Source organism: Hemicordylus capensis, chromosome 5, assembly GCF_027244095.1.
Source record: "Hemicordylus capensis ecotype Gifberg chromosome 5, rHemCap1.1.pri, whole genome shotgun sequence".
In the NCBI taxonomy this organism is placed as follows: Eukaryota; Metazoa; Chordata; class Lepidosauria; order Squamata; family Cordylidae; genus Hemicordylus; species Hemicordylus capensis.
The window spans coordinates 250454161-250468289 of record NC_069661.1 but is presented as its reverse complement, the minus strand read 5'-3'; the positions used below and the strand labels follow the sequence as shown (position 1 = coordinate 250468289).

General features: G+C 42.4%; 1 protein-coding gene across 2 annotated transcripts in view; it reads left to right on the top strand.

Moving 5' to 3' along the window:
- TAF3 (TATA-box binding protein associated factor 3) overlaps positions 1 to 14129 on the top strand; it is a 193568-nt gene that overhangs the window by 144139 nt on the left and 35300 nt on the right. Inside the window, exon 4 of one of the 2 annotated variants that reach the window (XM_053254943.1) lies at positions 1541 to 1623. In XM_053254943.1, coding sequence (XP_053110918.1) covers positions 1541 to 1623 — 83 coding nt within the window. Of the gene's footprint in view, positions 1 to 1537; positions 1624 to 14129 lie in introns of both variants that reach the window. The other variant, XM_053254942.1, reaches the window with a different exon arrangement.

Below are 14129 nucleotides of genomic sequence, written 5' to 3'. Positions count from 1 at the left end.
TGACCTTTAAACCCAGAGAGATCATTAGAAATTAAAATTATGTGGTTTCCTATGAGATTGCTAGGTGTTTTCAGCATGGCATTAATGAGCCTTGTTCACATGTACAAATTGAGGTTGTGATTCCCCTGGTTTTGAGGACATGAGATGTTTTACCCTGAGTGTTCCTCACTATATAAGCTTAACAATCATGCACTTATATCTGTAGAAATTATTTCTCACCAGCTTTATCACTTTAGTGTTGAAACCATTGCTCTCCTCCCATTCCATATAACTAATTATTGTCTAGTTTTTTGTCTCCTGATTTTTAGAACTCAGCATAACATTAGGACTCTAATGCAGCCATATAACCTATTAAAAGTCTATTCTTTTATAGTCCTAAAATATATTGTATTATAGGGAAAGCAATATAAGCTCGAGCAGATTACATTGACAAAGCTTCCTGTTACCTTGGTGAAAAGTCCCTGTCAAAAGATAAACTTTAAAGCTAGACTGCATGAAAGAGTCCCTAGATAGAATTAAAATTTAAACTGATCTTGACAGATAAGCATTTTAAAAAAAAAGCAGGGGGAAAGTCCACCTCTTTGCTGCAAGTCAGGATTTTGAAAATAAATTTTCCCCCTTTAAATCTCTTGAGTGATTTTCATTTTTTGCAAGGCTGCTCTGCTGGTGTCCTGGAAAAACGGAGAGTTGGAGCTTTATCAGTTGGTGCCCTGAGGTATGTGGCAAAGAAGCTAAATCCCTGAAGATTAGCACACACACACAAAAAAAAGCAGCACATGGCAATAAGGGGCTTATATGACTACTAGTATTAGTTCAGGTGAAAGAAGTATTGCTTATACATAAAACTGGACAAATCCACTGACAATGTATTTTTAGTTAGCTACAAAGGAGTCTTATATTGCTGGACTTTGCCTCTTTGGTGATTTGGGAAGCTTAGTAATCCACTGTAAATGCTCTTCTGCTGTCCCAAATTCCTAGTATTACTCCAGCATTGTGGCTCTTTAATTTTGAATCACTAAGAATTTGATGTGTTTTTTCTCCTTTAAAGCACGCAAAAGGTGCACCTAGTCTCCAGGCATCCATCTTTAGCATTGCAGCTTGTGACAGTTTGGAGTTGCACTCCTGTTCTCTAGCCAGGTTGCTTTCCCCATATATTTTTAGTTGTATGTTAATATCTGAATATACAGCTTTAGATATCACCATCTAAATAACTAAAAACTAAGTAATCCGTGATGATCCGCTGTACTTAATGGGGTTTTTTTGGTGGTGGTTGTTTTAATTGCTATTGCTTTAACTTGGAATTGCTGGTAACTTGGACTTCACCTTGTAACTCTCATGCCAGACTATGCTGTGGTAGGTAGTAAATTGGGATGTTGTAATCCTCCCAGATACCGTTCTGTCCTTTTAACTGGAATCTGTTCTATGGAATCTGTTCTGTGGTGAAGTTTATAACTTCCTATATAGCGCCACACAGTCAGTGCTAATTTTTTTCTTTAGAAGATGCAGCACGCCTAACTGTCAAATGTGTTCCCTTTAGCAGATCAAAGTTGAACCCGTTGTTCCTGCGCCATCTCCTGTGATTCCCAGGCTGACACTGAGAGTGGGGGCTGGTCAGGATAAGATGTAAGTACAAAGTAAAGCCATTTGGTGGAATCTTGGTGGGTGTTGGTGTCATTGGAATGATTCTTTGTTTCCTAATTTTGGCAAATCCCATTCAGTAAACTGTTTTTGCATTACAAGCCATTAAAGATAGTCATCTGTGGACCTTCAGGTTTCCCCATTGTCTATCCTTTTGTCAAATCATCATGTACCAGAAACTTGACCGGAAACTACCCATGATGGAGACTGGGGTCATAATTCAGACTCTTTGGTCATGCATTCTACATGCCTTTTGCATTAGAGGATATATCTGATTAGAGATGGAAGCAGATCTAAAATTAAAGGAGTTTCTTTTCTGTGGTCTCTGTTCATGCAAGGACACAAAATAAGAGCATATACTTGAGTGCCCAGAACATTCCAGGAAAAAGGGGGTGAATATCTACTGGGTCACACATTGTTTCTCCTTGAGATGGAAAGTAGAAGTCCAGGCCATTTGATCTACAGTTCAAATAATTTGTCTGAAGTGGCAAATGTCCATAAGTATGACGGTGGCTGTTCCTGTGATCAGGAGGCTGGGACATTTGTCTCTTCAGACAACTAGTGTAAGTGTGGAGAGCACAGAGAGGGTGATTCTTCTCAACACATTAGCACTAGTGGGCAGGACTTCTGGCAGTTTTCTTGGGTTGCTGTATCCAAGTGCGGCATCCCCTTTATTCCTGAATCCTGAAGAGGGCTAAAGATGTGCAACACTGCAAATAACTGTAGTCTTTAACAGGATCCACACAAATGCAGGCAGTTCTTGACAGTCATACTGAAGCATGATAAATATACAGATGGCTTTGAGTGCATCTCAGCTGCTTGGTGGTCCTGCACCACCCTCTTGCTTGGCTGAAAATATCCAGGTAGGGAAAGGCAGAGGTAACAGAGAACTGTAAGTACTGAGACTTTCTCTGAGTGGTGAATGGCAGAAGAGAGCTATTTTGAGGCTGACTGGGCTAGGACCAATTAGTTAAGAAACTGAGAAAATTCTCAGTTGTATTTAGCTAGTGTTTTTTTATTTTGCTTCTTGGCAAGGAGGCCCCAGATTAACCATCATTGAATACTATTTTACAAGTCGCAGGGGGGAGAGGGGACTGCTAATAAAAGATAACAGAAGAGCAGAACTATGAAAACAGCACTAAAAAGATGTTCAGTTTTGCAGAAGCAAAATAAAAAATCTTCACTTACTTTTTAAAGGCAAAAATAGATCTAACTGGAAGGGCCCCACAAGGTGAGACAGGAAAACATTTCCCAGTAGAGAAACAAGAACAGAAAATGTCTTGCTCCTTCTGAGTAGCAGCCTAGAAGGTGAAAGAATTATTTAGAATGGGTCTTCACCAGATGACCTGAAGAGTGGTGGGGACACTCATAGAGGAGAAGAGATATCCCCTTGGGTAATCTAATATCAGGCTGTTTAGGGTGTTAAGGCAGGACTTCGCAGTCTTGGGTCCCAAAATGTTTTTGGACTGCAACTCACTTCACCCCTGACCTTTGGCCCTTGCAGCTAGGGGTGATTGGGGCCCCCAGTTTGAGACACCCTGATTTAAGGTTTGATTTGAGGAGAGCTGGTCTTGTTGTAGCAAGCATGACTTGTCCCCCTAGCTAAGCAGGGTCTGTCCTGGTTGCATTTGAAGGGGAGACTTGATGTGTGAGCACTGCAAGATATTCCTCTTAGGAGATGGAGCTGCTCTGGGAAGAGCAAAAGGTTTCAAGTTCTCTCCCTGGCTTCTCCAAGATAGGGTTGAGAGAGATTCCTGCGTGCAACCTTAGAGAAGCCGCTGCCAGTCTGTGTAATACTGAGCTAGATAGACCAATGGTCTGACTCAATATATGGCAGCTTCCTATGTTCCTGTATTCCTAAGGTAAGAACCGGCCCCGTTTGTAGAATTAACCTTACTGACTTCCGTGGCTTTTATATTTTATATTAGTGGTATTTACCAAACATCCTTAACTTTTCCATTTCATTCAAATTCATGGAGAATGGCACAGAAACAATATGTAATGCTTTTTCCCTGCAAAACACTGAAAAGAAACAAGTTGATTCAAGGGATTTATGCATTTTACCAGATGGATGGAATTGGAAATTGTTTGCACCAAGTAAGTAGAGCAAGATAACGGTAACTGAGCATCCCTCACACGCTTCTACTAAGGGCCATCAACCCTGTTTTACTGAGCCTTTCTGTATGGATTTTTAGTCTTCTTCCTAATGATCCCTAGCATGGAATTTGCCTTTTTCCCAGCTGTCAACACTCAACGAGCTGTCCACCACGACCCCAAGATCATGGTCAGTCACCAACAGCTCAGACCCCATCATCGTATATGTGAAGTTGGAAGTTTTAGCACCAATATGCTTCATTTTACATTTGCTCTTACACTGAGCTACATTTGCCATTTTTTCTCCCATTCCTCCAGTTTGGAGAGATCCTTTTGGAGCTCCTCACAATCTGTTTTGGATTTCACTACCTAAATAGTTTAGTTTATTTGTATACTGCCTGAAGATTTCTATATCAGGTGGTATAGAAATGCGATAGATAAATAAATAAATAAATAAATAGTGTCATCTGCAAATTTGGCCGCTTCGCTGCTTACCCCAACTTCTAGATCATTTATGAACAAGTTAAAGAGCACTGGTCATGGTACAGATCAGGGATGTGAGAGGTGGCTCGCTTTGAACTAGTCTCAGCATCAAGCCGACTCGCGAACCGGCTTAGGAGATATACTTGTAAAGGGGAATCCAGGGAGGGTTCCCCTTTACAAGTTTAGGGGAATTCCCTATAATAAATAGGGGGGAGGTATTATTTACCTTTAAAATTAAGGGGCCAGGGGCAATGGAGGAGGCCATGGCGGCGGAGACATCGACAACAGCAGCAGGGGCCCCTCCAAACCTGCTGCCAGCCTCCCAAATAGCAATAGCAATAGCACTTACATTTATATACCGCTCTATAGCCGGAGCTCTCTAAGCGGTTTACAATGATTTAGCATATTGCCCCCAACATTCTGGGTACTCATTTTACCGACCTCGGAAGGATGGAAGGCTGAGTCAACCTTGAGCCTCTGGTCAGGATCGAACTTGTAACCTTCTGGTTACAGGGCGGCAGTTTTACCACTGCGCCACCAGGGGCTAATTGACAGCCCAGGCCGGGTATGGCCTGGCCCAGGCCTCTGCACATGCGCAGAGGCCATTCGAGAGACCTCCATGAGCGCGCAGAGGCCATTAGCATCACCACGCAAATCACATGGTGACACAAATGGCCTCTGTGCACGTGCAGAGGTCCCAGACCGGGTCAGGTCAAATCTGGTGCAGATTCGAACTGAGCCGGCCAAAGGGCTGGCTCACACACACACACCCAGTACGGATCCCTGGGGGACCCCACTTCAAAGATGGCAACCTAATCTGTGGCACCCTGACTCTGGAGCTTCCTCCATAGTGAGGCTTGCCTGCCACTGCACCTGATATATTTTCAGCATCAGGATCTGTTATTTTTGCATGCTGACCTTTTGTCTACATGCTGCTAAATTATATAGTTACTAATTTTGTCATTGTGGGCCGGTTCAGATGAAAACTGCCCAGCACACATGATAACATTGGGTCTCCCAAGTGGATGCCCTGACGAACGCTCGAGGGTCTCCTTTAATCATGTGACAAGGATGTTCATCTGAATCATCCTTCTACACATGCCCCAGTATCCAGGTTTCAGGTGAACACCCCACCCCCCCACCCCCCACACACTATTAAAGGACACTCTGAGAGCCCGTCGGGATGTCTGCCGGTGATATCAGGGCCCCCACACTCTCAAGGCATCCCCAGCATTATTGCACACGGGTTCATCTGCATCAGCCCTGTGTGGCTTTTATTGTTTATGGACCTCCCACTCCCATTAAACTGCGCTGAAAATTGTGTTTGGATTGAATGCCATTATCAGGATATCTAATGTTATAACATAAAATAGGCTGGTTTTGGGCAGTTTAATCTTGAACATGTCCAAGAGCGGGGCTCTGAGCTTTGCCCTGAATCACCTCCTTACTCTGGCCAGACTTTGTCCCCACTGAGTCCTAAATGACTACCTGATATACTGAAGTTTGTATCTTCTAGGTGCTCAATAAAACTGCCCCCTACCCCTTCAGGAAAAGGGTCAATAGGCAGCAGACACACTAACGTACTGCTCCATACAAATCCAGCTCCCAGGGCAAACACATAGTCAACTTTTTAATTGATAACTTAGGCAGCAGGTGTTTTAAATACTGATGTAGTACTACAAGTAATAGGCCTTAAAAGAGACATTATTGGAAGAGGTCTTCTCTCTCATGCAGAAAGGAATGCCTCTTCTGGTGGCAACTGGTATGTCCTAAGCACAAATTTTCTAAAAACAGAATACATTTTTCTTCAGGATTATTGTTTTATTCACATACCAGTTTTATGCAATTTTAATTGGTTAACATTCATGCTACAATTAATTTACTAAGGCTTTGTTAATTAGGTGGGCCACAGGCCCACAGTCTGTTCCGTGTTGTAGGGCAGGCTCACCTAAATGTACATTTATTAATTTCAAGAATGAGTTAATCTTATAAGGATTTAAATCCATGCTAAGGTCTATGGACATTAAAATATCTCTTACAAATAAGCAGAACTCGGTCTTGAGAGGAAGTGTTACATTTCAAGAGGTTCTTTCTTGCAAGTGCTTTGACTACACAGTAAAGCCAAGTGGAAAATAGATTATAATCAAAGCATTTCTATCTTTGTAGTAAACAATTACAGCAATACTTGCATAAATGCCACATTAGAAGAAATTTACTGGATTCCATTCTAATGCAATTAGAGCTAATTTTGTTCTTTAAATGAATAAAAGGTCAGCCAGTAAATCTAGTTTATCTGAGGCCCAGGCCTCAATAAATTGTTTTATTTAATTTGTTGTGAAAGATCTTATCCTTAATGGATCCAGGACTTATTGGTTTGCTAGGTTTTTAAGAAATCTGTGACTGCTTTTTAAATATATGATTTGAATGATCTGCTGGTGCATGTGTCTGTTATCAAGTCGCAAGATCACTAACTCAGTCTCTGTAGGGAAGCATTTAAGATGGGTTATCTAGAAATGGCTAGCATGGAGCTCCTGAACTTAAATTGCCAATCAACTTGAGGCACCTAACCTGTTTCTTTGTTGCAAGCTGACGTGTTAGAACTATTGGCCAGTTAATAACCTTTGTGTCAGACATATTAATACACCCAAGGTGCTGAAGAAGTCTTTCCGGTATGGAGAATTCTTTGGTCTGGACTGCTTTAGTAAGAAAGTTGTTTGGGTGGTCTACACTAGGAGTGGGTAGAAGGAAGGGGGCAGTCCACTTATGAACAACTGGCCTGTTTCTGGTGAACATGTAGTGACTTTGGTAGATCCAGAAAGCAATTTCTTATGATCTTAAGCAAGAGTGCATATTTGGATCAGTTAGTTATGCCTTAACTGTTGAGCGTGCATTCTTGCTTTGCAAATTTAAACCACATTGAATATTCTAGTAAAGGTAGGGGGGAATATAACTTGCAAGCTTGAAGTCAACCCACCTCTGGCCAAAGCTCAAACATGGTCTTGTGGTAGCAAGCATGAAGTGTCCCCTTTGGTAAGCTGGGTCCACCCTGGCTTGCATTTGAATGGGAGATATGAGATAATCCCCTCAGGGGATGGGACCGCTCTGGGAAGAGCACTTACATGCAAAATGTTCCAAGTTCCCTCCAGGTTATGGCTGAGAGATACTCATGCCTGCAACCTTGGAGAAGCCGTTGCCAGTCTGTGTAGACAATACTGAGCTAGATGGACCAAGGGTCTGACTCAGTGTAAGGCAGCTTCCTATGTTCCTATGAGAACAGGTACACTTCGTTGTGATCCAGGGGGCAAGGGAATGTTCGAGAATCAGGAGAGAAACCTCATAATTGTTCTGGAATCTCCAGGTAATTATAGAAAGCAGTCCTGGAGATTTGAATGGTTGGGTATTGGGGCAGAGGGTAGAATGTAGAGGAATAGCTTCAGGCACAGTTGGCTAAATTACGATGCAGCCACATTTTTAGTACTGCGTACAATTCTGGTCATCATTTCTTAAGAAAGACATTGTAGAACTGGAAAAGATGCAAAAGAGGGCAGTCAAGATCATCAGGGGCCTGGAGCACCTTCCTTGCAAAGTGAGGCTACAAAACCTGGGGCTTTTAACTTTAGAAATTTTTAAAAAATGACTGTGGAGCGACATGATAGAGGCCTATAAAATCATGCATGGTGTGGAGAAAATTAACAGAGAAATCTTTCTCCCTCTCACATAACACTAGAACCAGGGGTCATCCTATGAAACTGATTGCTGATAAATTTAGGACCAACAAAGGAAATACTTTTTCACACAGCGCATAATTAACCTATGGAATTCTCTGCCACAAGATGTGGTGACTGCCAACAGCCTGGATGGCTTTAAGAGGGGCTTAGATGGATTCATGGAGGACAGGTTTTGCAATGGCTACTAGTCTGTAGGCTGTAGACCACCTCCAGCCTCAAAGGCAAGATACCTCTAAATGACAGTTACAGAGGAGTAACAGCTGGGAAAGGGGCATGCCCTCAGCTCTTGCCTGTGGGCTCCCCAGAGGCATCTGGTGGGCCACTGTGTGAAACAGGATGCTGGACTAGAGAGGCCTTCTTGGGCCTGATCCAGCAGGGCTGTTCTTATGCCAGTCGTAGGACCCAGGCTGGGCTGTAAGTGCTTTACCATGAAGTGGGAGAATGAGACTAAATTGTAGATCATATTTGAATTTGTGTATGTATACTTATTTCCCTATATATTTATTGGGTGCCCAGGTCTTGTAAAATGTTGTGGAATTTGCTGGAACCAGCATTCCCTCTAACAGGGAATTCCAGATGATGTTGACTACAACTCCCAGCGTCCCCAGATGCTGGCTTTTGGTGGGAAATTATGGGAGTTGTAGTCGTCAACATCTGGAATTCCCTGTTAAAGGGAACACTGGCTGGAACCCATCAGAAACAGTGTTAGAATGGAACAAGCAACATTCTGAACAGTGATCTTGCCGGTCCAGGCCAGAGAGAGAGAGAATGTACTTCTACAAGGAAACTTGCGGGGTGGGGTGGGGTGGTGGTAGTGGGGGTGGTAATGCCCCTTGTGAATGCCCTCAGGTCCCAGAATTTTAGTTCCTGCTTGCGTTTGTGAAACCTAAGTTGTCTGCCATTTTCAAGTTACAACACATCCAACTAGTTGTGTATGAATGTTGCATAGGAATACCATTTGAATTTGTTTTTATTGTAGTTATTTTTTCACATAGCTTTGTATCTCTGCTGTGCAGTATGCTTACAGAGTAGAAATATGCACAGGGGCAAGTTATGATGCCACTTCAGTCTTTTTTTCCAGGAATTGTGTTTGCTTCACCCATACCTCTTATTACTGTAGTATACCACATGTAAGAGAGGTGTATGTGTGTGTGTGTGTCCGTGTCCCCAAACACAGCCAATAGCAGCTCGCCAGCCTGTGTCCCAAGAGTTTGGATATACACACACCTCCTCTAATATTTTGCATGATTCCCATCACAGCCAGCGCCAGTGTGATGCCACCTGGTGTATGAAGAAGCCTTCCAAGCTCCCAGGATCTTCCAAGCTGAGTGGGATGAAAAGCAGCAATTTAATAGGAACTAGAAAATCAGGAGAGAAATAACTAGACATTCTTTAGAGTTTCTTATACATTCTGCCTTTCTGTAAATATAGAGAAGTACATACACAAAATTATAAATAATTGTGTAAGGATAAAAACCGTGGAGATGTGTTCAGAAGCTACAGAGAATGGCATAGTTTTATTTCAGTAATGTTTGTATGTTTAAAATGTTCATAATTTGTCTTATGGCGAGACAGTTGTCCTCTTCTTAAAGGGTAAATAAGGAAGCCATTGTAAGGATTCTTTTGAGCTTGGTGTGCCATTTAGCGGCAAGTTATTCAGACTTTGGTAATTTAGATTACTGGCTTCATAGTGTTTGCCCACAATGGCCAAATAATGGGGCTCATTAAGCTCCCTGTGTAGGCCTATCCAAATTGTGTTTGCCTCTAACCTTGGCTCTCTATGTGTGGCTGGGGAGGGAAGAGTTGGCGCTTTATTGACTTGTCAGGCAGCGGGATTGCATTACAGGCCAAGCCGCCCACGACCCAGTCCATTTAGTTCCCTGTTTTGTGGTAGGGAAAACAGGTAAAGGGATCCTGCTGGAAGGCCCCTCCTCCTGCACGTTTTTATGAATCGGACCAGTGTTTGCTGCAGCTAGGGCACCGTGACCAAATCTTCCACAAGCAGTAATGCAAGCAGGAGGGAGCTATTGTGGGGTGCAGCTGTGGGCGGTGTTGGTTACCTTGCGAGACATTGCCCATTCAGCAGAAAGCTCTAGAGGAGAACTTGACTGTGGAATTAAATCGGAAGGGGGAGGGAACAAGTGATACTTGGGGGAGAAAAATGCAGAGGGCTTAAGCCTCGGCTGGGGGGCTGGGGTGGGGGTGGGAGGGACAAGGATGGGAACAATACAGCCTTGGCAGTGAGGGTCTTCTGTTGATTATAGACCTAAAGGTTAGCCCAATTACTGCACAAAGGAGCACTTAGCAGTCAATGGTTAAGTGTTAGCAGTGGGATAACAGCATTGAAACTTCAGTGTCTCCATTTTTCAGGCCTTTCCCTTAATCTGAGAAAGAGAATAGACTGGTTAAAAGCCATTGTTGATAGACTGCTTGCTTGGACTGGGTGGTTTGGGAAGGAAATTAAATTGATTTCCCAAATCAATTTAATTATATTGTTAAATTGAAATTAAATTGTTAAATTGATGGGCTGCACAGTTCCAGCATTTAGCATTTTGTATGGATTGAATTCCTTTTAACTTGGCCCTTTGGTCATTGTTTTTAATTATATTGCTGTATCCAGAGACTAAGGGATAGGGTGGACTTAAAATCATGTCTCCTTATTTCTGCATAGAACGATTTGTTTATTTATTTAATACCAGTATTTTTTTTATACCGCCCATTTCCGAAGTCTCCAGGTGGTTTACATTTACAGAGTAAAATAAACCAAGAATTTAACAGTTAAAACATATAAAAATCAGATTAAAATATCCATAAAAACACACCAACTAACTAAAAAGCTTGGCTGGAGAGCTGTGTCTTTAGCTGACTGTCAAGTTAAGAGGGAAGCTAAATAAAAAATGTGTCTAGTAGTTGTTTATGCCTGACAGAAGAAAACTAGAACTAACCCTCTCCTTGACCATCAGTAGTTTTATTTTAGACACTAAACCTAACCCCTAAATAGCTTTAGGTCTCAAAACAGCTTAAGTTAGCTCTTACTTGCCCTCCATCCCTGAATATAGCATCTGAATACACAAAACACGTTTTACAACACAAATCTTTAAATTATTATGAGTTTTATCTTTTTATGTATTTTAAATGTTTTATATTTTATATTATGTTTTAATTCTGTATACTGCCTAGAGATTTCTATATTAGGCGGTATATAAATTTAATAAATAAATAATATGTGATCATGTCTTAAGGAATAAATGGGGTGAGGAGTGCTCAGTAGTGTTTTCCCTTCCATATTATTTCCAGAGTTGAAATATCAGGAGTCTGTGTGCCTATTAATAACAGCTAAATAAGAATGTATCATGGGTGTGAGGAGGATGAGAATTTTTATGTATTTATGTAATTTGGGACTCCACTACTTTTCAGACAACAAAGTTTTGCATATTGTAGAGGGTGAAAGGAAAAGTTATACCAAAAATGTTTCCTTTAGTATTAGTAATCCAGTATTAGTGGTTAAGTGATCCGGTAGTAGATCCCCTAAACACACCAAGGGAATACAAAACTTTTCAGGTCTTTTCTCAACAGCTAGGGTGGAACAAAAACTAATAGAAGGATTGGGCCCTGGGGTCCTGATGGCCTGCCATCACGCAAGGCGCTCTAGCATAAGGGCAGGCAGATTTCAGGTTTGCAGAATTGACTTTGATTGTTACTTGAGCTCAGAAATCCACCAGTTGGAGACATATGTGAAATAGCAGACACAAATGGGGACACAAATATTTTTAGAATTAAGAAATAGAGTATCTCTGAGCATGGGCTGAGCCCAGGGAATTATTTCCAGTACCAGAACTGATCTCACAGCCCTTTCACACAAAAATCCACTCCTCATTTCCCCCCAAGCTTTCATGCTTTCAGCAACCTAATTCAGGGAGGGGGAGATACCTTTTTCTTGTTGCTTTAGTCAAAGAGTGAGGAGTCGGAAACTCTTACTCAGCTGCGACAATCATCCACAGATTTCTACTGATAGATCCCAGTTTACGTTTTGCCCATCACTGCTTCAGAAGGATTAACTTAAGCACCATTGCTTTTAAGTGTAACACCCCTGCTCTGGAGGACTAGAGCCTATATTTCATCTTGGACTGATCCTTAACTTCTCCTCCATGGCCTTCCCTCTCTACCCCTATCTCTCCATTCTCAAATCCTGATCCATCCCTGACAGTGGTCTTCACATGTCCAGCCTCATCGCCCTCAGTCTCCAAAGTTCTCTTGCCCCTCAAACAACTCCGCCCTTCCTCCTTTTATACCCACAATTGGCTCCCAGAACACTTACTTGCATGATACTTCCTGTCCTGCTTTCTTCAAATCCCACACCACTTCAAACCCACTTTCCCCATGAAACCTGTGGCCCAGCTCCCTCATCTCCTTACTCTGTTTTAACCACATCTAAGTAGGTATAGCTGAAACAAATGCATGTTCTTCTGCTGTTCACTCCCACCTCTATCTTCCTCCCCCTGTCCTCTCCCTGTGTTGAGTTATAGATTGTAACCTCATCGGGGCAAGCACCGATCCTCTTGCGTTTTATAAGCATCATGCACACAGATGGCACTACAGAAATAATTGGTCAGACATGTTCACACACAGAGTGCAGTTCATTTTCCATTCTACAAAAGTCCATCAAAGTGGGCTTGTGAGTAGGACTCCTGTGCCGTCTTTTTCAAATAATCGTGACAGTCATACTCTTTCCTTATACTCCAAATTGCCTTTTCCAGAAGGGTTAAGTCATCACCCTCCCAGCTTTCTCTTGAAGCCGAGCTAGAATTTGAGCGTGAGAACCTGTCCCAACTTTGATTTAGGTCCTCTTCCCTCTTTTTAATTACAGAAGCCACCACACCAATTATTCCCCTGGCTTGTGTTAGGTGGGGAGCTGAGGCAAAATTACTTTCATTTTGCTGTTGGGCCACACTCAAGCAATGACTCCCAAGGTGACTTCATAAAGAGCTTTGAGTCATTGGGAAGAAAAGACCAATTACTAGATGTGAGATGCTTTGATTCTGCTCTCTGTTGCACAAGAGTGGAGGCGCATGTGTGCTGGGCATCTCAATTAAAAAACAAGAGAGAAAACTCCAGGCAGGTTCAGGCACAGACCTGTCTGAGCAGAGTTCCAGGCACAAACTGGCAGGAGCAAAACAGAAACTCATCATACCAAGGCCACAGAGTTGAAGGTGGATGCCTGTGAGATTGCTCCGTTAGCCCAGCTGAGTGGCTCAGAAAAGAGCTCCTCCCTTGAGTGGTCCTGTTAGCAGCATCTACCAGTGTCCATTGTGGCAGTTTAAAGTATGTTTTTTGCCTGTACATCGGTGTTTCCCGCAACAAACCCACAATGTGGACAAACATATATATATATATATATATATATATATATATATATATATATATATATATATATATATCTTTAAATATGTACATATGTCTGGGAAACCTAATTGGGCCAGGGTCCCCAGCGGAGGAGAACTAAGCTTCTGGTAGCAAGCATGACTTGACCCCTTTGCTAAGCAGGGTTTGCCTTGGTTGGATGGGGGACTACATGTAAGCGATGTAAGTAATTCCCCTTAGGAGTTGGGGCCATAGCTCAGTGGTGGAGCATCTCCTCAGCATCTCCTTAGAAGTTCCCCATTTCAGTCCCTGGCAGCATCTCCAGGTAGGGCTGGGAGAGACTCTTACCCTGAAACCTTTGGAAAGACACTGCCAGTCATTGTAGGCAATACTGAACTAGATGGACCAAACGTCTGACTCTGTTTCAGGCAGCTTCCTGTGTTTGCACATGGATTGTATTGTCCATGCTTTATGTGTTTGTGTCTGAGAAGCAATGATGCAAATGCATCTACTGCACAAAGTATGGAACTGCCCTTGGGCAGATTGGGGATAGCCCCAATTTGTCCTCTTTAATTCAAGCACTATCCCCCAAGCCTCCCTAACTGAGATATTAGGGAATTGTTCTGAACATTCCGGCTGCTCAGAAGTTTAAAATGGGGCTGGAGAAATCCCAGGCACCAGGGAGCCATGGTGCCTAGAAATTCAACCATGTTGCCTAGACTAGACTGTTCAGCTAGAATTATTAAACTGAACCTTTATTTGTCCCAGCAGCCTTGTTTCTATTCTAAATATTTTTATTATTATTGAATTTATTGAAAATGTTAT